The sequence below is a fragment of the Bombus pascuorum genome, chromosome 16 (genome assembly GCF_905332965.1).
Source record: "Bombus pascuorum chromosome 16, iyBomPasc1.1, whole genome shotgun sequence".
Taxonomy (NCBI): domain Eukaryota; kingdom Metazoa; phylum Arthropoda; class Insecta; order Hymenoptera; family Apidae; genus Bombus; species Bombus pascuorum.
The window spans coordinates 621,729-645,036 of NC_083503.1; the positions used below are offsets into that span (position 1 = coordinate 621,729).

At 33.6% G+C, this 23,308-nt stretch overlaps 4 protein-coding genes and 2 pseudogenes across 15 annotated transcripts in view; 4 read left to right on the top strand and 2 right to left on the bottom strand.

The window, feature by feature from the left end:
* Nucleotides 1-1,286, top strand: part of LOC132915142 (AMP deaminase 2) — a 32,271-nt gene extending 30,985 nt beyond the window's left edge. For all 12 annotated transcript variants that reach the window (XM_060974845.1, XM_060974844.1, XM_060974846.1 and 9 more), the window contains one exon: nucleotides 29-1,286. In XM_060974845.1, the coding sequence (XP_060830828.1) occupies nucleotides 29-199 (171 nt within the window). In that variant the 3' untranslated portion in view covers nucleotides 200-1,286. The remainder of the gene's footprint in view (nucleotides 1-28) is intronic.
* An 815-nt stretch (nucleotides 1,287-2,101) lies between these two features.
* Nucleotides 2,102-4,250, bottom strand: LOC132915209 (UDP-xylose and UDP-N-acetylglucosamine transporter). Its single transcript, XM_060974941.1, has 5 exons — nucleotides 3,866-4,250; nucleotides 3,479-3,695; nucleotides 3,089-3,403; nucleotides 2,632-2,783; nucleotides 2,102-2,548 (listed from the first exon to the last, which is right to left on the bottom strand). Exons 1-5 carry the CDS (start codon nucleotides 3,940-3,942, stop codon nucleotides 2,302-2,304), a joined length of 1,008 nt encoding a protein of 335 aa, XP_060830924.1. The 5' UTR covers nucleotides 3,943-4,250; the 3' UTR covers nucleotides 2,102-2,301.
* A 3,315-nt stretch (nucleotides 4,251-7,565) lies between these two features.
* LOC132915389 (5S ribosomal RNA) lies at nucleotides 7,566-7,687 on the top strand (annotated as a pseudogene).
* Nucleotides 7,688-9,041: 1,354 nt separating this feature from the next.
* Nucleotides 9,042-9,163, top strand: LOC132915391 (5S ribosomal RNA; annotated as a pseudogene).
* A 77-nt stretch (nucleotides 9,164-9,240) lies between these two features.
* LOC132915208 (cytochrome P450 4C1-like) lies at nucleotides 9,241-21,874 on the bottom strand. Its single transcript, XM_060974940.1, has 8 exons — nucleotides 20,788-21,874; nucleotides 15,808-16,005; nucleotides 13,234-13,419; nucleotides 10,694-10,763; nucleotides 10,494-10,620; nucleotides 10,026-10,262; nucleotides 9,739-9,901; nucleotides 9,241-9,669 (listed from the first exon to the last, which is right to left on the bottom strand). Exons 1-8 carry the CDS (start codon nucleotides 20,972-20,974, stop codon nucleotides 9,332-9,334), a joined length of 1,506 nt encoding a protein of 501 aa, XP_060830923.1. The 5' UTR covers nucleotides 20,975-21,874; the 3' UTR covers nucleotides 9,241-9,331.
* On the top strand, nucleotides 11,142-20,671 carry LOC132915210 (uncharacterized). The gene is made up of 8 exons (XM_060974942.1): nucleotides 11,142-11,561; nucleotides 11,709-11,931; nucleotides 12,205-12,301; nucleotides 12,873-13,111; nucleotides 13,193-13,503; nucleotides 15,708-16,014; nucleotides 16,424-16,725; nucleotides 16,889-20,671. Exons 1-4 carry the CDS (start codon nucleotides 11,307-11,309, stop codon nucleotides 13,051-13,053), a joined length of 756 nt encoding a protein of 251 aa, XP_060830925.1. The 5' UTR covers nucleotides 11,142-11,306; the 3' UTR covers nucleotides 13,054-13,111; nucleotides 13,193-13,503; nucleotides 15,708-16,014; nucleotides 16,424-16,725; nucleotides 16,889-20,671.
* Nucleotides 21,875-23,308: the final 1,434 nt, after the last annotated feature.

The window sequence follows — 23,308 nt, forward strand, 5'->3', positions numbered from 1 at the left end:
CATATAATCATTTTGTCTTACTTTATAGAGTAAACAATACTGGCTTGGGCCAAATTATACAAAGGAGGGTGTGGCTGGTAATGATATTACGCGAACGAATGTACCGGATATTCGGGTAGCCTATCGATACGAAACATTAGTCGACGAATTGTCGAATATTTTTAAAGTTGTCGAAAAACCCGAAGCCGTTCCATTTTAATCCATAGCGATAGTACAAAAGATCCTTGAACATAATATAACAATTATTCTACAATTACAAAATAGTATTTATAAAATTCGACGAAACTGCGATCAGAATTATTTATAAAATGAATCTTGTAACGTAAATAATTATGTGATGTATGCTAATAATTGTTGTCAACTTTTAATGATACTTTCGCAAAAAATTTTTATTTTATCGGTTATCAGCTAAATTCCTTACAAAATCGCGTATAAACTATCTTATTTACACATCATTCGATAACTGTATATTACAATAATGTTAACCGCATGATTTATACGTGATGATTTTCCGTTTAAGATGTTTTGATAGAGAAAACAAGGTTATTCTTAAGAGTAAATGTATAAACGCTAAGTTATAAGAAAACGTCTTTCACTCAGGTTCCAAAATTTTAATGTAAAACAGGGAGAAATTAATCTCAAATTTTTCATATACGTTGACCAATTTAAAAATAGATATTAGATGAAATTCCAATTTCAAGTGTTACTAATCTTAATTACATATATGTATGTGAATTAAATTAGAATTGAGTATTGTATTAACTTTGTGTAAAAAAAAAAAAAAAATGTAAAATATTACAAAGCAGCAATTCATTTCTCATATTTTAGTCATATAAAAGTATGTCATTTCAGACTTTTCAATTTTAATGTTATTTACTTACCTTTTTGTACATTTATACAGAAATTGTGTATTTGTTTTTAAAAAATATGTTTAACTCGAATATGGATAATTTACTTTGAAGTAATATTTCTCTATATAATATTTATATAATTTTCATCTTTATTAATATTAAATTGAAGGCACTAAACGTAGTACCTCTTGTAAAATAATTAGATTTATAGCAGACATAAAATTTATTTTCGGATCATTATTATATAATCACTTCCTCCTTCGTTTTTGAGACAACTTTGTGATGAACGAGCTTTTACTGGCAAATATATGATGATATATCAACATTCTTAACGAATCCTAATATTGAATATAAATTGTTGCTAAATAGAAAAGATGTATGCATTGTATAAGGTATATCTTATAAAACAAAAATATACTTGTACCGTCAAAATAATGTTGTGTTTAAGCTTAAAATATTTCATATCCCATGAAAACATTATTCTTGGATAATGCCATAAATTTAAAAGCTTACTGATTTTACGAAATAACTCATATTCATATAAGGTACCGAAATTATTAAAGAACTATTTATATATATATATATATATATGTTTATATATATAAATATATATATAATATATAAATATAATATAAATATATAAATAAATATATATATATGTTTTTTATCTACAAAATTATAATTGATAGTGCAAATAAAATATATATATATATATATTTGTTATATAGTTTAGATTTGATGATTTTTATAATGTATTATATACATTATAGAAAATGTAGAAAATAGCACTGTCACAAATGACTTCACATATCCTTCTTAAGTAGAGAAAATATATACATTATATGCACCTGTTTTATACTTATGTAGTTTAAGATTAGGGCTATAAAGAAATATAACAAAAATTTCAAAATTTTTTATTTGTTTCTTGCAAATTTTTCATCCACTTTGATATTATAACTTTCTAATTTGATCACTTTTAAATTAACGATTAGATTATAGATTATAGAAGGTTATGAAATTTATTTATGTCATGGAATTATCAAGTTATAGATATATAAAATTCATAGAAATCATGTCCGTAATAACAGTTTTCCATTTATGTATTTAAAACATTAAAATTACTTCAAATTGTTTATTCATAAAAAGTTTTGTTTATGCAAAATAAAAATACGCAATTAGGGGAAAATAATTTATGTACTTATTATGTTTTCAGTGATATACGTTATAGACAAATAGATTTCACAAGAAAATAGAGAAAAATCGTCTTTATTCAATAGTTCTAATAGATGTAACTTGGAAAAAACAAAAATGATTCTTTTTCTGTTCTCTTATTGTTACAGTTACTACATTCATTCATAAGGCATTTTATTCGTTATTATATCTACCACGTTCGCTTTGCTTTGTACAGTTACATCAAACAACATATAACAATTTCTAAAAATTTTATTTATTATTGGGCTTTCTTAATCTTCTCCGTAGGTCGCAGACTTTCTGTGATTTTTGGTAATAATTCTGTAAATATTACTGTTCCTAGAAAGACTAAAATTGTACCAATCCAGTGGTACAATGTGAAAGGATTTTTAAAATATATTATAGAGAAGATTAGAGATAAAAATTTTCGTAATGTTATGACTAAAGTCACTGTGAGTGATGTACATTCTGCTGTTAATGTAAAAACGGAACTAATGCACACATATCTAAAATTATTGTTAAGGATTATAAATTATTAAAATTTGATTATGTCTATTAATCACATATCTAAATATTAGTGAAAGGATACTGTGTGAGAACATTTCCTACAAGATATAGAATTAATTTTGGCATTTGTAGATTAATAATTGATATCTTTATTGGATCCGATGCTAGAGCATACATGAAATGATCCCAGATATTAGGAGCCAATGTTAAAAAAAATGGTAAAGGTAGTAAATGCTGAAATCAGATATTTAATTATACATACATATATATATATATATATAATATATATATATATATAATATAATATATATAATATATATACATTATTTATGTTATTTACTACATATTATATCCAGTTTAAATGTATACACTCTATATAAACGCTTTGGAAGAGAATCCAAATTAATCAAGTTTCTCCATTAAATGAAACAATTCTAATATGAAGACCTTTTCCATATTTTTAATAATTACAGAAATAATGTGTGTATGTTTAAACTGAACATATTTTATAAATTTGTAAATGAGATAGGAAATTATACCGTGTAATATAAAGCTTCTCTTGGATTTTTTCCATACTTTTTATGCAATACTTCTTGATAGATACCCATTCTTGCAGATACAAATAGTGCAATTGTCAATAACGATATACCTAGTATCCACCAAAACAAATCATCCCATGGTGTTGTAGGTACTTGTTCTACGTTCTTGGCTTGCAAAGATTTAATTTCTTTGCCGCTAACAATGGTACAAATAGCAATTCCAAGAGTTATCATAAATACTGACAAATATTTACTAAAAACATATCTCTTCTTTAAAATAATGATACCCATAATCATATTAGCTATTAGAGAACCCTAAAATTATTGAATATAAACAATAATTGCTTGAGAATTCAAATTTTGTAATATACTTCATATTTAAATACTTACAGCTCTGAATATCATATGTAATGGCATGGGTATATTAAAATCAAATGCATAATTATTACAAACATTTGCAACAAAAAACATTGTTACTAATATAAAGTAATCTTTTATTCCTATATTGGGCTTTACAGTCCCACATTTTGAAGTAAATAAAAATCCTTCTATCGATATAAAAAGAAACTGTGCAAATGTAATAAGATTTCCACTGCCTGGATCATCCCTGAAAAAGTAATTATTTTTAATTTGTCTACAATAGGTAATGCTTGATTTGGTATTTCACAATTCTAAGTTATATCGTTATAAAAGATGCAAATTGTTATGTTAATAACTTTGAGAGCAGTATATAAAGACAATGTATTGTATAACTGAAAAACAAAATGCAATACTAACTTAACAAGAAGTTCCAGGAAAACGACGTTGCTACAACAACCGAGGAACACGCACAATATCGCAATAGTTGCACGCATATTTTATTGTTTAATAAATATCACAGGGTTTAACCTAACCAAACCATCGGGTGATAGACTGCTCCTTCGTATTACCAGAAGTATTACTATTCTGCCACAAAATTATGTGAAACGTGTTGTCTAATAACTGGTTGAGTTATCAGTAGGTCACGATACATAATAATCTCGCGTATCATTTAAACGTCACATAATTTCTTCTATATATATAGAAGAAAATAAAGAATGCAGTGTCAGTACATATAAAGGACTTTATTTATTTCATGGTCGTATACAACTAATGCGACCGTGGTCTCTGATAGTCTCTGTACATACTATATCTTAAGAACCTAATGTAAGTTACGTATCTTATATAAGACACGTCTTATATAAAACTAAAATATAGATTTTGTTGCGTACAATTCATTGGTTCAAGTTTTCTAATATGATATAATATAATATAATATAATATGATATGATATGATATTGTTTCTACAATAGTTGTTAAAAATATATCATACGCCCTTTTTCCGTAACAGTGATTAGAACATTTTTTCCCCGAACGATAATTAATCTTTATTTTGTAATTGACTATAATTTTTTTCCTTTTTAGCACTTTTAAACACAAATATTGTTGAGAGCAGCATATATTAATTCCAATTGTGTAAAATGCCACCGAAAGCACGAAAGGTTATATTTTGTCACTTTTAAAAATATATTTTATTATTTCATTTCTTTTAAATTTTTGGATTTTTAAACTTATGGTTGAATATCAATATAATTGAATCATTCACATAATATAATACAAGGAACATGTTAATGTTATTTTCAGGAATCATTAGTACTATTAATAAATATTGGAATAACAAATCCAAATACAGAAAATAATCATTCCTTATTAGAGAAAGCAAAACATATTGCCAAGCGAAAAATTCAGAAAATGGTATTATAAAATTTTAATTTAATGTTATTTACTTTCAATTATTAATATTTGGTATTTTTTAGATTTTCTTAACACCAAAAGATGAAATTGCAATAATGTTAATGGGTTCCGGTGTTACAAAAAATCGTTTGGATACAGAACATGTCGAAGAATTTACAGATTTTCAGATTCCAGATTGGGATCTTGTAAAAAAATGTATGGGTTTAAAAGGTACAAACCATTGTTGTAATTGGATTGAAGCACTTGAGGCTGCAGTGTTATTTATGAAGGAAAACAGGTATGTTTAGATGTATTATGATTGTACTTATGGAAATAGTCAAAATGAAAATATTCCAATTCATATTATAATATCAATTACAATATATTTCTTATTTTAGTTCTTCTACAAGGAAAATCATTTTGATGTCCGATTTTAATGAAGATCCAGATATTATTTCACAATTTCAAGCAGATGTAATTGCAGATAACCTTTCAACAAACAAAATTATATTAATCACACTGTAAACATCTATTTTAATTTTGTTATATAAATTATTGTATATAATTTAATTTTATAATTTTATTATTTTCAGATCAGAATCAACTACATCACCTACTCCTACAATTAGTGAAACCCTTCTTAAAGACGTCAATGAAAAGGTTTTTATCTATTAAACTATCTATTTTTATAACATATTACTGTGGATCATTATTCAATTTATTTTATTTGCTAGATTAATGGTTACCATATAACACTTGACAATGCCATATCAGATATGAAATTTTATACACCAATACCATCAAAACCATTCCCATCTTATTATAGCTTAGAGCTACTTGATAAAAAAATACCAGTTGTTTCTTATGCTAAGGTAAGGAGAAATTGTGGAGCAAGAAATCATTTATGCGTATTATGTTATATTATGACTGTTGTAGTTTAATATTGCTATTTCTATTAGGTAAGAACAAAAGAACTTCCATCGTGGAAAAAAGCCAAAGGTAATCAAAAGCTCAGACCAGAAACAAAATACTTAGATAGACAGAGGGTTCTTTATACAGCAGATAAAATTCAAAAAGGATACAAATATGGAGGAGATTTTATTTCAGTACCTGGTATACATTAATTTATTTTTATTACTATAAATATTATAGTCAATATATTATCATAATACATATATTTTATTGTAAATGTAGAGGGTTTGGAGAAGAATATGAGATATAAAGACAGTGAAAGAAGTTATCGAATTTACGGGTTTACAGACAGAAATAATGTTGATTTGGAGTATTTTTACAAAAGTTCCAGTTCTGTTGTTTTACCCAATAGTGAAGCAAATGTATGTCTTAATATTTCACTTATACCAAAAGAATTTCGAATTAAGCTACATATCTATATTGATGTTTTAGAATGTAGTGAAACCATTTTATAGTTTAGTGCAAGCAATGCATGAAACAAATTCAGTTGCCATTGTGAGAAAAATTTTTAAAAAGGGTGGCGTGCCTAGAATGGTTGCATTGTTTCCTTGTATTGATATTCCTGATGAACCATGGGTATTATAAAATATATGTTTTTAATATATTATTATCTTTCGATATATTGTTTAATATGTTGTTTACATTTGTACACAGTGCTTGATAGAAATACAGTTAGTATTTGCAGAAGATCGAAGGATCATGGAAACAAGACCCATGAAATCCACAATTAAACAATTAAATACTCTACAAAATGAAGCTATAGATAGTTTAATAGATTCTCTGATGTTAACGGATACAGAGTAAGGATACTAGCATTTTGGTATATGTAATTAACCATCCTCTATATGACTACACATTTACATTACATTAAACAGAAATGATTGTCAGATTGATGGGTGTCAGCGTTTTTTACCAGGATCCATGCCAAATCCTGGTGCACAACATAGATGGGATATGTTATCGTACCGTGCTATTAATCCAGATAAACCATTACCACCCGTGGAAAATTATTTAAAAGAAGCTTTTGAAGTACCATCAATAAAAAGAAGAAGTAAATGCCATCTGCAGAAAATTTCGGAGCTATTTCGATTGCAGAGTATAAATCCAAAAAAAGAGAAGTATATATATAAGCATTCTCTATACATATATTAAAGCTTTCATTGTTTGCAGCAATAAAAAATATAGTAATATATTTTAAATGATATACTTTATTTAGAAGTGAGATGAAGCAGCAAGATAATATGCAGGTCAATGAAGATATCAATATTGATACCAAAGAGTCTGATAAAACAGAGGACATACCTGATGTTGAAACTAATTTGTATAAGGAATCAGTTTTGTCTCTAGATATCTCAGATATTGATCTTGATGAACTGGTATAGCAAGAAATAAAAACATATATTACTGTTTATTTATATATATGAATATGTACGTATTTGAATGTTTATCTAATGTATTCCATTTTTATTTTAGGCTGCTAACATATAACTTCTGCAACTTGCTAAATGATTTATGATATTTTAAGAATGTCTGAAAGAAAATCTGAGAAAATATCTTAGAATACTCAACAGTGTGTGAAATATTACACGTATATCTATTTTCTGAATAGGATACCAGTTTTACGAGAAATCGATAAAATCGATGATGTTCGCATGTAGTGTTCGTTGCTCAAACATCAAGAGCCAGATTATAGAATGTCGATTCAATGAACATCGAACATGGACTAATTATGGGCATAGGTATGGAACAATAAGCCAACGCCCTAGCCACGTTGAATGCACTCGTTCCCGTCCGATCACGAAAGTTAAGCAACGTTGGGCACGGTTAGTACTAAGATGGGGGTATATATTTTTGGAACTCCGTGTGGTGTTGGCATGTGTTCTTCTCAGAAAGAGATCAGCCCAGTATTGAACTGGTTGAGAAGATGACGAGGGCAGAGTAACTGGCCCGAAGAAGGAGGAGATACAACGGGGCAAGAAAGGACAACCCTGATGACTGCCGACCACCCGTATTACCGGGGTTGTCTGCCCTCAAAGCAGAGAAAAAGAAGGAGGAGGGGTTTTTAATGGGTATGGCAACAACATCCGCCCGAGTCCCAACATAACCCAGTGATGATGCGGGTCACTGGGCATGCGTAACAGCATTTTCCCCTCCTCATTAAAATAAAAAAAAAAAAAAGTATGGAACAATAATTTTAAATAAGAGCTTACATTACATGGTAATGTTACCTATAGTTTGGTTATTGCACTGTGTAAGGAATCAAAATTTTTTGTGGTTATACATGGTGCTTTATAATATTAAATAAAAATGGATAAAAGATTAAGAATTATTACATGTATAATATCCTATTATGCTTTTACTCCTTCGCTCAATAAGTGCAAAGTACTTAATAACGAAGTATTATGGCTATCTAATAAGAAAATATGCGCCAAATTTAATATCACTTTCGAAATAACCAACAATCTCCTAGTCATTAGTTGGTGCACTAATGCAATGATCTGTCGTTTTTCATTCTTTGCCATTATAGATAAACATCAATTAAACCTAAAGAAGCCCAATGTACATATATTACACAAGTCCTTCTCAATGAGTCAGGATTTTAAAATAGTTATAATTGCAGCAAGAAACCTATTTACTAATAACAAAATTTTTATCAATTACGCAAATGGCTGTTAACATATAAAATTAGAGATACAATTGTAATAACTTAATGTGGCAACATTTGAAAAACATAAAATGATTGTGCAATAATAATAAAGGAATACAAAAACTTCGATCATTATGACTCTTGAGCTCTACAACAATTTATTACGATTTGTACAACATACAGTCAATACTTAATGTCTATTTAATTTACAGATACATATTTCTTACTGATCATCGTACAAATTCTATTAAACTAATTTCCTATGATATTTTTTTGCTCTTAAATAAATACGAATGACTGTCGCGATGAACATAAGAATACGACATAAATTAACATCATTATTGTTATCACAAAATATGGTCTCTCTAACATTGATATGCAGAAAAAATCAGCCTTTTGCTTACAGTTCAAAGTATGTAAATGTGTATATATATATATATATATATATATATATATATATATATATACATATATATACATATATATATATATATATTATTATAGTGAAATGAAAAGATTGAAATAATATATAACAATTATATATATAATGGACTAATTATGGGCATAGGTATGGAACAATAAGCCAACGCCCTAGCCACGTTGAATGCACTCATTCCCGTCCGATCACGAAAGTTAAGCAACGTTGGGCACGGTTAGTACTAAGATGGGGGTATATATTTTTGGAACTCCGTGTGGTGTTGGCATGTGTTCTTCTCAAAAGGAGATCAGCCCAGTATTGAACTGGTTGAGAAGATGATGAGGGCAGAGTAAAAGATCGAAATAATATATAACAATTACATATATATATTATTTTGATCTTTTCATTTCACTTAGTCGGGTATATTTGTGCAATAAAATTAAACAAGATTTCATTATTTTCGTGGCGTAATTTGTAAACGAAGTCCATTAGCATTGCGTAATACCAATTCACTGGATAACCGAAGTTGATCCTCTGTATCTATGGACTTGACTTGGAAATTTTTCAATACATGCAAAATAAGAATTTTGACGATCATCGTGGCATATTTCCATCCTATACAATTACGAGAGCCAGCACTGAAGGGAATAAAAGCATAAGGAGGATATTTTGGTCCACTCGGAAGAAATCGTTCTGGTCGATAAGCATCTGGTTCTGGAAAGTATCGAGTATCGCGATGAAGAAGGAACGAATTTACGAGAACCGTCGATCCTACTGGAAGTTTATGTCCCACTGAAAACGAATTACTTTATTAAAATTTTCTATCACTGAAAATATATCTTTGTGTACATTTATACTTACAAATTGTAATAGGACTATAAATCTGTCTTGCGATGAGTGGTGCTACTGGATAAATTCTCCAAGATTCTTTTATGCACGCTTCTAACCATGTTAATTTGCTCAGCATATCTAGAGATATTTCTTCCGTTTCTGCGATCTCATAATATTCGTCAAGAATTTTTTTCTAAAATGAGGAGTGAAAAAGGTACATAGTAATTTAATAATTCGCTTAATAATCGGGAAAATATAGAGAAAAACAAGATTTTTATCGGTTGCAGGACATGTAGAAGTGTGCGGTGGAAAATTACCTGGTACTGAGGATGTCTTCCTAATGCGTACAGGATCCAGGATATGCTGGTCGCAGTGGTATCGTGACCGGCGAACATAAACGTATTCACCTCATCACGGATATCAGTGTCAGTAAGTACTTCTCCATCTTTCGATAAAGCCAACAACAAGTCTAACAGAGCTTGACGTTTATGAGATCGTTCATGGCAATTCCCATCCTTTTTAGCTCTCCACTCGGCTTTTCTTTCCGCTATTATCTAGGCATATTGGATTTAAAATTTAAATAAAGTTAAGTTAATTAACAAGCCATTTTCTACTGTGGGTTTATATTATGGATTGTAAAGGTCTTGTCGAATTTTCCGAGTAAGAGAAATTTCATGAACGATAGTGATATAAATATCGTACAGAGATTAGTATTTTTCGAGAGTAAATTACTTTAGCGGACGCAAAATTATTGATTTTTAAAATTGTCGTCTATATCTATTTACCTTGTTAATAAACTCATCAGTAACACAAAGTGCTTGATAGTACTTTCTACCCCATCTTGTTAGCTTGAAGATCCAGTCAAAAGACAACCACACATTTAGAAATCTTCTTTGCGAGATGGAAGCTAGCCTGGAAAAAGTATATGTATAAATGACATGCTTGACATTTGCTCTAATGCGCATTTAGTAGAAAATACTCTTACGTGTTCACAGCCAGCACATACTCGTTTTCAAAATTTTTTTGTGCGTTAATGTTACATCCCATAGAACTATCTGTAACGTTAAAAAACAAAGATGTAAAATTTTCTTAAATATTTTTGTTTCTTTTTCTTTATATTTTCTTCAGAGTAATTTGCAATTTGTTTGTAGAAACATTCGAAGTTAGGGCGGATATCATGTTTAAGATCATTCGTGAGAATTAGTCGTACGATGCTGGTTGCACGGAATAAAGTACGTAACGTAGGGATTCAGACTAATAGTAAGAATGGAGAGCACCGCGCGTAGACTATCGAAGCTTCGTAAAGTTTTTCGCAATTCATCCCTTTGATCAAGGTGATCATAGTCGCGAATGGAGATTTTTTTAAACTGACTCCCGGTGTACCAACCTGTCGAACAATAAGAAAGAGTACAGCAAAAGCCTATTGTATTCGATTATAGTCGAAGCAGGCATTGGAAACATTTGATTCTTCGTTGTTTGAAAGATGTCAAACAGATGCGTAAGATGCCAAACGAGGAGAAGAATCGATAAATAAAAACGGGAGTTTTTTTACGATGTACAAAATTTTTTAAGTGACACACATATGTTATCAAGAGGAAATGGCTATGCTGCTCACCACTCGTCACTGGGGATCAGACGAATCGTTTAGTTGCTTTAGCAAGACGTTCGTGAGCAAATTCGCAAAATCACAAGAAAAGCCGAACAACGACAAGTCAGTTTCGGCGTCCGATCATTTGCCTGAAGATATTTCTCGGAAACAGTTAACGAAACGCAATGCGTTGAATGTTGTATCGAAAATTGCAAAATCGAAGACGACTAAGGCCTACAATGACATCGTCTTGGAATCTAGTCACGTAGGTGTACGACTTCGATCGCGTTATCATAATCGGTCGATCATGACATCTAAAACCATAATCTACATTGAAAAATATGATTTATAGTGAAACTCCGCTTATATGAATTTCCAATCCACTCTTATGTCGATTCCTTTTCTGCATCAGGTAAAAGCATCGGCACTTTTATACGAAATAACAGATCGCACTAATCAGTTAGCTCAACCACGCGTTCGAACCATCGAAGAAAAGCTGTCTCAAACACGGCCGAATTCAACACAGATTCCGAAAGCATCGTCACGTATTATCCAACTTTCTAAGCCACGAATCCCTTATCAGTATACCCCTAAACCAATTGGATACGTCGCGCCTGGTGCTCTCACGGCCGTCGGTTGGTATCTTCATCTTTAACGCGCCTCTCGTCTAAATAATTTTTAACGAATTACAAGCTTATTGTTTCCAATTGCATCACTTTCGTATTGCTCTTTAAAAACTCTGGCTGCTCTCTGTTATTTCCGATAGTTTGGGGCATTTTTGCCGATGAAATAAATGTACCAAATTAGTTAGTAGTCAGGTTAAATTCACTATTCGATTCTAATCGTTCAATTGCTACCGTCAGATACGTTTATCGTTAAATAACTGGTAATTTGAATTTTTTTGCTAGCCACTCGGCGTATAATTGAATTATCGAAACCAAAAAGGAAGCGGAGATCGAAAGTGTCGAGCAAAAGAAAATCAAAATTGCATAATGAAAAGTCACGGTAATAACGAAATTGAAATTTTCTAATTTTTTCGTATAGCATTACCATCTATGATAAATAATAAATAATGCGTATAAACGCAATTATTACGAATCTAGTGGCTTTTCCTCCACATTTTTTGCATTTTTCTTTATGTCCATAAAAATACCGATAAGTCTTTGTTAATTAACTTGCAGTAATAAAATAACGTTACATATGAATATGGGTACTTTATGTGCTTTTAGTAGAAGCTACAAAATTCTTCTTTACTATTTTATGGCGCATGGGACTCTTTTTTAAATTAGTAAATAGTATGGTTCCCTTAATAAGGAAGAGTCGAATAAAACGATACATATATATTTACGTTTTCTAATAATTTCTTTGGAAGCAAACGATGTTTGCTGCTGGTAGTTAGCTTTTTCTTTTCCGACGTATAATTAAAAAGACGTGATTGATCTTGCGCTTTGAAACAATACATACAATTCTAAAAATAACGTAATTAATTCAAATGATTGCGAGTAAGGGAGACGCGTAAGTTAACTGAATTATTCACGTTGCGTATCTGATGTAAAAATAAATCTTGTTATTACAGAAGTTACGTAAGGCGCGGTAAAAAGAAGTTGGACCATAAATACACTTCGTTGAATCGTCATAAGAACGATCGAAAAACGAAGAGTAAGAAGAGACAATTGAAAACTTCAAACTCTGACAGGACCATCATTATGGTTGGCTTGAAGTTGAAGGACGATAAGAAAACTCGTCTACATTCTTGACTACTGAGAACGAAGCACGACGTTTTCTCACTGTCGTTTCTCACTGTCACAACACTATGTATGTAATATTTTAATGTCTACTTATACATGATAATAAGCGTTGTTAAATTAGCGAAATTTACAAACTAATTTATTCCAGGAATACCTAAAGCGACGATATACAATATTGAGTGGCCTTACCGCATATTATATCCAACGCGGCTCGTTTAGCATAAGGAACAATGTCGAATTCTGGTTTACCGACTTCTTGCCTTATGCACGAGATTAATATTTGGGCTTCTCTGATTGCCGTCTTCAAATATACTTCCAGAAGACCGCTGTGGAAGGTTGGTGTTAGCAGTTTCCTGCGCGAATGCCATTTTTCGCCTGGAACATGATGGACGATTTATTACGTTTAATTTTTCGACGAGAAAATGATTGATGTTGTACTCCCGGACAAAAAGATAGCAGGTAACATAAACCTGGAAAATTTTATCGAATAACAAATAAAAATACAGCGATACGTTTCATTATGTTAATATCTCGTATAGCTTCCTGTATTTTTTACAACCGCTGCCATTCCGATTTCTAGCGATTTAAATAGCATTTCGATTTCACTTTGACCTATTTTTTCCCATTCGTGGGCAATGCAGTTTTTCAAGTTATTTAATATTCTGAAATTGCCGTCCATCTTCGTAAAGTCTTCTTGCGAGCATATCCCAACGATGTTCTATTATATTTAGGTCGGTTGATCTTGTTGACCATTGTAAAACATCGACGTTTTTCTCCAAGAATTACTTCTTTACCGACCGTGTATCGCGGACCGCGGTATTATCGTTTTGGTGTACAAAGTTGTAATATGCACTGCGCGTAGTTGTATTTGTTCGCCAATCAAATCGGTAAACTTTTTAGCATTTACTTTTCCCGGAATAAAAACAATTTCCGTCTTCTCATAATACCAATAATAATGTCAACGCACAACCGCTGCGCAACTGCGTTTGCACCATCAATTTGTCGGCAACTTGAAATTTTTCCTCCCTCTGTAAATCATGGTAATAATACTTCCACCTATTTGGGCCATCTAAATTAAACTTCTTTACACCCGTGAAAATAACATTCCTCCACTTTTGCAGCCACTTTGAATGCTTCTTACATGCATGCGTTAACTGCGACTTTGTCTTCGTTTTCTTGCGTTTAAAATATTTACTGTCTTGTAAAAAATTACCATTTATGGTATTTACTCCAGTTTTCTCGACGATCTTCCTAGCACTTTCCTCCGAAGTCATAGCTACTCTTAAAATCGCTCTTCCCTCGTTGTACGTTAATTTTCTAGGACGGTCCCGTACTTTTCCGTTTTGCGTAGTTTTCCCGATCTTTTAAGAAACGAGTCACCGCTTTCCAGCTCCTCTCAATAATCTTCGCAATTTTTCTCTTTACAAAATTTGCAAATAATTTCCTTTTCTGCATCCGTCGATCTTTCTCCGAGTATCCGATTACCAGAACAAGTAGATGCAACAAATCTGACCGTATCAGTGATTCATATATACAACTGGTAATGAGAACAGCGTATGTTCTTCTTTTCTGTCTGGAGAATCGTCATATGTTTTTGTATATAGACCAATGTAATCGCAGAAGGAAGAAAATATGTTTAGACTTAAAATCTATTAGTATGAATTTGTATCACCCGTGTGACGATGCGCGTACGAGAAATATCGCGTTCGTAAGCGAATACTATCAAAATTTACAACTTTTCTCTCGTCTCGGGAGATATGGGAAACTTAATGAAAGGCTAGCTTAGATTTCAATCCTCTGGTGATAAGATGTCGAACTACTGAAAGTAGGTCTTTCGGTCTTCTTGTTCATTTATTTAAATCAGCCGATTCACTTACATTCCAAATACTAACTAGCAGCTTTTAGTAATTTTGAAGTTTTTTTGGTGGAGTTAAAAATATGCCATTTGAAATTTATGGGCATCTGTCGCTGTCAATGCCAAGCAGCGATATACAAGTATACATGCATATTTTAATCGATTTTTTTGTTTAATCGATCGCAAGATAAAATTCTATTCTCGGAATCTAGATTCTTAATTCATTTTCGTGAGTTTGAAAAACACGAATTTGATTAAAAAAGAGCTGTTGTGCCATTCGACCTAATCAATTTTTCACGTTCGCGCAATTTCGCTTCGGGCGTTGGTTAAAAATTCTGAGGAATATTTTGTTCGAGGTACCGTAGAATATAAAAAATATTCAGATAGTAACACGTTGTAAAGAACTCGACTCGAGTTCGTTCGTCACACAAATTTTTGCTACTGGTTGTCTGGCTGGCAATCTGCCGAAATTTTTCTACCGAAAAAATGCTGGCATGCAACGGTTAAATGTAGCCTCCAGAAATTAGTGGCCGGCCAAGTAGATCGGGCTGATTCGATCTACCTGTACATCTTTTCTTTTCTTTTCATCGTTTTCGATCGTATCGTTTCTTCCTCGCGTGAACCTTTGGGCGTAGGTAGGTTCGACATGTGTGAGTTTTTTCATTCTTGCGAAGATACAACGTGCTATGGTACTCGACTAGATGCGGAATATTGTTATTCGACGGTTGAATCGCTAATTATTATTTGGCCTGGTCTTTCGATCAATTTTTCATGACTCTAAATCGAAAATATTTTTTGACATTATCAGAATACGATTGGACGAGAAACGACGAGAAGAGCGAAGCAGGATCAAATGGACGCGAAATAGAAACTTAAGGATCGTATTAACGGTTCCTTGTAGTACTCACCACTGCTCGTTACCAAACCGGAACCAAGCCAAGGTTTTAAGTATCCATACTCCAAGCTTTTATCGATGTGAACGCTGCTGCTTAACAGAGGCTGTATCGCCTCTAATTTGTACAGGAAGATAAACGGTCTCGTGCCTACCCAAACCAAGTACATTTCTCCTAACTCTTTTCCCCATTTTACCATCTTTTGGAAGGCTTCTGTAACAGGTAAATGTCCTTTCTTTAATTCCAAACACCACGAACAAAATCTTTAATTAGTTCGTTGCGACTTTTCGTTATCGACCAACTAACATCGAATTTCGGTCGGTAATTTGCAAACGTAATGCACAAAGATAAGTTATCGGTTGAAAGTTTGATCAATGTGATTAGTATACAATTCGGAAAATAAACGGGCAAGATATATGTTGTATATGATATTGGACGGCATCGTATTGCTTCTTCGACTTACCAAATAGCGAAAGAACGTCGAATAGACACATCCTCCGGGGAGAAGGGTAGATTCTCGTGTAAAATTTTTTTTTCGGCTGACTATTAAGTTGTATAGGATTAGACGGATTTCCGACACGCAGATATAATCTCGAAGTACAAATGTAATTTTTTTTTATTTCAACTGCAGTTACATTGCATGATATAGAAACATCGAAGTTGAGCCGGTTGCCAGGCAAGAGGCGTGGACACACGAATTTCCTGACTTGACATTTTCTTGAGACGGATGAAGCGGAGAGAACGAGTAATCGATCAGTGCATATTTCCAAGGAAGAGAAAGTCAAACCTGACCCTAACCTAACCCTATGTCACGGACATATCAGGTAGCAACAGGCCCTGAGGCGACTGCTCGTGACGTTACGAGTGCCCTGTCAACGGTTCGCGGGCAATCGAATAATAAAACGTGCCAAGTTCAAGAAAAGGAAAAAATAGGTAAGCTGATTCCAAAAAAACTCGGCGTCGTTAGATTTTCCTTCGTTACGAACAGTCTTGTCGATTACTTAAACTATTTCTAAAGATTCGATGGCTTTACCGAATTAAAATCGTCGCTATACGCTATTCCCTACAGATTCGATATTTTTTGAAAATGTTGCAGAGAGAAGGAAAAAGATAGGTCCAAGGCGAAAAGATCGGCATTGCAATTCTAGTTGAAGAAAAGTAGCTGTACGCCGTCACTGACCGGACGTTGACCGGCAAAAATGCAACGCGAGGTCATCGAGTAGTAATGATTCGTAACAAAAAGAACAAGCACACTCTCGTAGACCTTGACGCGAACGAGACGCTTACGCTTTCCTTCGGATCATAGTGAATTCGATTTATCGCCACCGTTTTTGATTTCTCTGTTACGCTAATGGTGTCAACGTTCAACAACGGCAACGTATTTGCTAGTCTCTACGAAATTTTATCTAAATTATGTCACACTAGGATAATGTTCCTTCGTAATTCGGTATTGATATAATACTGACTATAATTACGTGACGGATACATGTACACGTCGATTACGCAACGAACTATTTATATTTACACATAATGTACAGTTTACATCCGAACGAGAGTATTGCTCGTTAAACGATTTCTCAAAATCATCGTTATCGCTAAGGACTTTTTCCTTTTTCGCGCCACGTGTAATTGCATACAAGAATCGTAACGTTATTCAGGCCGCGAACGACCTCGACCCGCTTTTTTCTTCGTCTGGTTATGCGCGACAGGCTAACCATTTATCTTTAGCGTTCAGCGGGCTGAGGTGGATAATTTCTTTTTTCTTCTTTCTTTCTCGTGACTTTCTGTTTGTTTCGCCAGTGCACGGACGAACGTCTCGTTCACGAGCGCCTTTCCCCAACCGAATTAAAAATCGTTTTCCAAACATCGAACTTTATCATTCACGACAATCACTTTCGATACGCGTTGAAAATGAATTATTAGGCCGATGCATACGAAAAACCGTTTCTTCGAAGTTCCAACTTCGCATGCCGGTACCACCCGTTCGGTTTTCGGTAATTATTTCGATATCTCGCATTTTCACAATTTTCGGATATGTCACCGGCGGCGTAATTCTGCACGACTTTTCCCTGTTCACGTAATCGCCAATAATCGGCCATAGTTTCTGAAATATCCGCGAACAATTTTGCCTATACTCGCGCGCCAAATTACAAAATCTTGGATTTTTTCAACATCGAAGAGATACCAGAACATTATTGATTTCTGGCGACTACGTGGGCAATTTAAAAGACACCGATGCAGCGTCCCTCTTAGACCAATGTCACGAATGTGCCATTCGATAGATCGTAGAAATTCATAATTGAGTGTAAATTTATCAGATAATTCTGGAGATAGTGAAATCAGTTTACGAGTAGGTATGACCATTACACGTTTATTTGCTCGAAACACAATGCTCGTTTATTTAAACGAAAAAAAAAAAAATTTACTCATCCGTAACTTTGGAATAAGAGGGTTGATGATAATAAACTATTTTTTAATCCTATGTAGATATATCAGGTGTATGTAACTTTTGTAAAATTCCATTCCGTATCTTCGATTTACTACTTATTTTCTTTTTTGTGGGAGGAGGGCCAAAGGTGAAGCGCAAAGATCGCTTTTATATAATATTTTTACATTATATTTTAACACATTTAGGCTAAACTTCTTTTTGGGGTAGCAAATCGTTTTTTTGAACTTTCTTCGCACGATTCGATAGCGCTCGACGAGTAGAACGAGTGAAAATGAAATTCCTCTGTTCAGAATCTATCTTATGCATTGGAGATAGAGCGTTAGTGACACAAGATAGCGTTAGTCCCTATTGACATTACGAACATTATCGTCGTAATATTGGCCGGGCTATTAATTCTCCGGAAGACCGAACACGTTATCCAAAATGATATTTACCGAGTCGATTGATATATCGGTCGCGATTTTTAAATTGGTGTATCAACGGACTCAAAACTGTTACGTTTAAGACTATTTGCCATATATCGATTCATATATCGATGGGTTTCTAAGCTGAGAATCGTCATACAGAATGTGTTATAAACGTGGAACCTACTCGAGCAGCGAGTGCACAGAATCCGCGTTGCTATCTGACTTTGTTTCAAATTATTATCGGTGGAATTTTTGAAAAATTGGAAAATCCTTCAACACGCCGGCTGCAAGTTTGCAATTCGTACGAAGATAAACTGTTGCGGACCATTGAAACAGAAAAATGGCAATAACTTTGAAAGAAGGTCGGACGGGACACGTGTCCAGGCGAAACTTTTTCATCGCTTTCCTGCCTCGTGTCCACTCCTCGAGTAGGTTCCACATGTTATGACACACGCTATATTTCGTCCTTATTCGCCAAATTTAAGCGAAATTGGAGCGAGATTTAACCGCGAACTCTTGCAACGCGTAATTCTTGAACCGATGGATTGAACTACTTTGAACCGTTATATTTCGTCGTCTATATTTATCGGTTGCTATCGTACCGTGCAATGAAGGTTTATATATTAATAATTATATATATATATATATATATATATATATAGTTAACAATAGTAAGCAATTTATGTGTCTATCTACGAAATTCTTCACTCTGTTTCTATAAATAATACGTATTTACAATGAGATAATTCCCGATATCGCATTGATATATTTAGATGCTCTCTTTTAATCTCTCTTATGGAAATAAGTGTATTATTCGAAGATAAGGTCCGGTAAGTTCGCCGTTGATCACGATTCCTTTCTGTATCGCGTTACACGAAACTACGTGATCGAATCTGCCGCATATTTACCAGAGGTATCAAGTGCACCGCTGTACTGTACCGGTAGCGCACCAGCATCGCGCAATTTAGCTTTCACCGGTGCAAATTACACGTTTACCTGTCGTTACACGACACCGAAACACCGACCGCGAGTGTCTCTGCTCTCGATATCGGTGCATCTTTGCTTGCGTGGTCAATGGCGTGAATTTCTTTGATGTCGAGGTTATCACAATCTTGTACAAACTTTGAAATAACAGTAAGTAAATATGCGAGCACGCAGAATTACGTACGTGGCCGAATCTGACGAATATCTCCGATATCTCGTATTTTTGGGGAATATTTGCCAATGCGATATATTCGCCATATAATATTTATCAACGCGACCATCTACTTGTTGCAAAAATGCTTCAATTATGGAACTTTCTAAGCTTCGTATTTTTTCGTCGAACAAATACGCGACAATTAACGAAAATATGTTACGCAGTGATCATGCACACGAGTGTACATATGCAACTGTATGTACACATAGCTACGCTGCAACATTTATGCTAACTGCTGAATTACTTTGTACAAATTTACGTTTTTGAGAGTATTATAGTATTATTGGATGCACTATACTTTGGATATTTGATATACTTCTTGTTACGTTCATTTTTGCGTATTTTTGCAACTTTCCTATAAATTCATAGATATCTACGGTCTTGTAACATCGAAACAGGTTATTGAAATTGTATCGTACTCCCTAAAACGTTAGCTCACATATCGCTTAACTCAATTGCCTCACAATTTTTTCACAAACTATCTGCGACAGAATAATTTATTACTTTAGCGGGGTGAATGAAAAATGTCAGAATAGATTATATTTGACCACACACTTGTCACATTTGAACCATAATCTACAATTTACACCACGTGTATTACTCGACTTTATATAGCAACGGATTAAAAAACGACACATATCAAATCGTCAGAGAGAAGATCATGTAATTCAGCAGTTTTATACTTTATACTTTATACTTCAAAATTAATTTCTTAAATTTATAAACACGTAAAACAAAAAAAAAAAAACAAACAATATTGTAAAATTAATCTTGTATAGGAACTAGGTTAGACTAAGAGTTGAATCAAATACTAGATGATGTACACCGAATAACGTGAAAATCGTATCGTAAAGAAATTGTTAAAAAAATTGTATGAAAGTCTATAGACTATGCTACGGAATAGCCTAAATGGACGGTGTCTCAGAAAACATATCGCTTACCTTCCGGACTGCAACATAATTGATACGCGTTGCCAATGATGGGCAAAGCAGGCGGGTATGGCACTTTTCTTAGATCATACAGAAATTTCCCTCGTCGGACCACCAGTAGCAGAACGATTAACATCAAGCACGTAGACAAGGTTAACGTCAGCCACGATACTTCTATGACGATCATCGGGAAAGACATTCTGAACGAGTATGATGAATCTGCCAAGAAGAGTTCTCAATGACAAAGATAGGTACTGGCGTGCTCGTGTAGAAATGCGGAAAATCGTTGTGCGAAGGATGATGAATCTTGAGAGAAGGAGAAAAGATAAAAAGAAGAGGGGCAGAGAAGGTCAGAGTGAGGATCGAGCTACCTACCCCTAGGTTCCACTTTGACGAACTAAGCGTCAGTCGTCGAAGCAATCACAATACGGCGAAAGAATACTAAAGAGGAACAAGTGGAGGAACAGAGGTCCCGGTCGCGTATTATGGAATGACTCCCTGTCGGTTTATGCGCCCTTATATACTACTGAATGCTCAGTGTACTACTACTACTTCAGCGGCCAGTGGCTAACTCCTCCACCAATAGAAACAAACACGTGAGTCGTATATGTGAAGCTTCGACTGACTCTACGTACAAAGGTAGAGCCCCCATTTCTTTGTATGTGTGTCACTGAAAATGTATAAAATTTACATTCGCGCGGAATATCGGTTCATACGCCGCATGAATTTTCCGATAGTACACACGTACCATGTTCCAGCCTCTTCGATCGCACGATTCATATTTATGCGCAACGATTTGCAGGGACAATACGAACGGTCAGTTATCCTAGTGAAAATCGTGTTTCGTGAATACTTGTACGTTCTCTACATCCATCTTGTTCATGTTTGTTATATCCACACGTATATATAAATAATACATGCGAATAGTAACAATGTGAAAGATACACGAGAGATTACGAACGATTCGAACGCTATCGGTTCAAATCACGTTTACATTCAAGGATTTCTCAGCGAAATAACTTGTCACATACCGTGATCTACTTTTTAATCGTTTTGTTGGAGAAGCGTCGCTAATACCTGGTCCAACGAACGATCGACGAAGACCTTTAGAAAATATACTTTGTAAACGTGTCATTATCTAGTATTTGTCATAAAAGATTGTAAAATAACCAAAATAAAATAAAAAAAAAATAGGAAAAGAACTCTCTAGTATTTCTTTAGTCCTAATCGCTTAACTAACCTAATTATATATTGCAGCATTAAAAACGTATTTTTACTTTGAATAAAATACGAGAAAATTTGGCCTTGACGCGAGTTCTCGGCTTAATTTTAAGTTAAATCTATTTTTTTTTTTTTTTTTTTTTTTTTTTTTTTTTTTTTAGTCGAAGAATCGAAATACGAAAATTTAAGGATCGCCGCGAGGTTGGAAAAATCTAAAAAGGAAAGCGAAGTTGGTTCCGGATCGCACTCGAAACAGACCTATTGATTCTCTTGATAATCATTACTAAACGCATTCTTATGCAAGTTCGTGTTTCCTAGAATATAATTGAAAAGGTACAGCCTTGATGGAAAACCGTATTGCGATTTAAAAATTAATGTCTTGTATATTTTGACATGTCATACGTATTCTGCGTTCAAATTTCCTATAAATGCATAAAAATTCGCGCTCTACTTATCATCGACGACGAAACATGTACCTTTGTGATCTGGAAACGTAACGGAGGATGAACGTATCCATGTTCTTCGGTTTTAAGAATTACATTGATTGTACGTACCTCCTGTACGTTGTTCTTAATATCGTAACTATACATAATGCAATACAGGAAAGAAAGCTAACGTTTTCACGAGAAGAAAGCTATTATTTTGCTTCGCGCGTAACCGCGAAATGATTTTAAGAATCCTGGATGAGGTATATAGGTATGTAGTGCATCTCTAACGATCCTTCCACGAGCACGACTAAATCAAACGTTCAAACATAAAAAAAAAATGTTCGTTCCATCGTAGTCGTTACCTTTGATGGACACAAAAGTTTCGTGGAGAATTCCAAACTAAATGAAAACACAGTACAGTGTTTACCTCAACGCGTTGACAACGTTCTTTCTCTAAGAATATATTTTAATCGGTGCCAATGTTGCACTTTCGATTTCGACTCCCTTTGCATCTCTTTCGAAATCATCTACTTGTACAGGCAATGATCCATTCACTGACAATAACGAGTCTGATTTGATTAAGCACATGCCAAATTACGAACACTGTTAGGCGCGAACCGAAAGAATCCGACGATCGAACAAAGGCTAAGTTCAGATAAACAACGAAGAGAGAAGCGATGTACACGAGATGTATAAAAATGTGATTGAAAAAAAGGGCGTAGAAACGCGAACGAGATACAGGGTGTTTCGAGTAAACGAATTTCGAACGAATGCTGAGCTATCGTTGAGAACGCAAGCAAGACCGGTTGATAGGAGTACCGGTCGTAAGGAGTTTCTATCTGAATGATCGGCAGGCTATAAGGATCGATAATGATTGATTACAT

Excerpts from the sequence above, each read along its gene's own strand:
- LOC132915209 (XM_060974941.1), bottom strand. The coding sequence starts at position 3,942 with ATGCGTGCAACTATTGCGATATTGTGCGTGTTCCTCGGTTGTTGTAGC. Across the intron at positions 3,404-3,478 it reads TACATATGATATTCAGAGCT|GGTTCTCTAATAGCTAATAT; the intron begins GTAAGTATTTAA and ends CAATAATTTTAG. Across the intron at positions 2,784-3,088 it reads GAGAAGCTTTATATTACACG|CATTTACTACCTTTACCATT; the intron begins GTATAATTTCCT and ends ATCTGATTTCAG.
- LOC132915210 (XM_060974942.1), top strand. The coding sequence starts at position 11,307 with ATGGCTATGCTGCTCACCACTCGTCACTGGGGATCAGACGAATCGTTT. Across the intron at positions 11,932-12,204 it reads TGGTGCTCTCACGGCCGTCG|CCACTCGGCGTATAATTGAA; the intron begins GTTGGTATCTTC and ends TTTTTTTGCTAG. Across the intron at positions 12,302-12,872 it reads TTGCATAATGAAAAGTCACG|AAGTTACGTAAGGCGCGGTA; the intron begins GTAATAACGAAA and ends TTGTTATTACAG.
- LOC132915208 (XM_060974940.1), bottom strand. The coding sequence starts at position 20,974 with ATGTCTTTCCCGATGATCGTCATAGAAGTATCGTGGCTGACGTTAACC. Across the intron at positions 16,006-20,787 it reads ATTATGTTGCAGTCCGGAAG|AAGCCTTCCAAAAGATGGTA; the intron begins GTAAGCGATATG and ends TACCTGTTACAG. Across the intron at positions 13,420-15,807 it reads CGGTTTGGTAACGAGCAGTG|GCGAAAAATGGCATTCGCGC; the intron begins GTGAGTACTACA and ends ATCATGTTCCAG.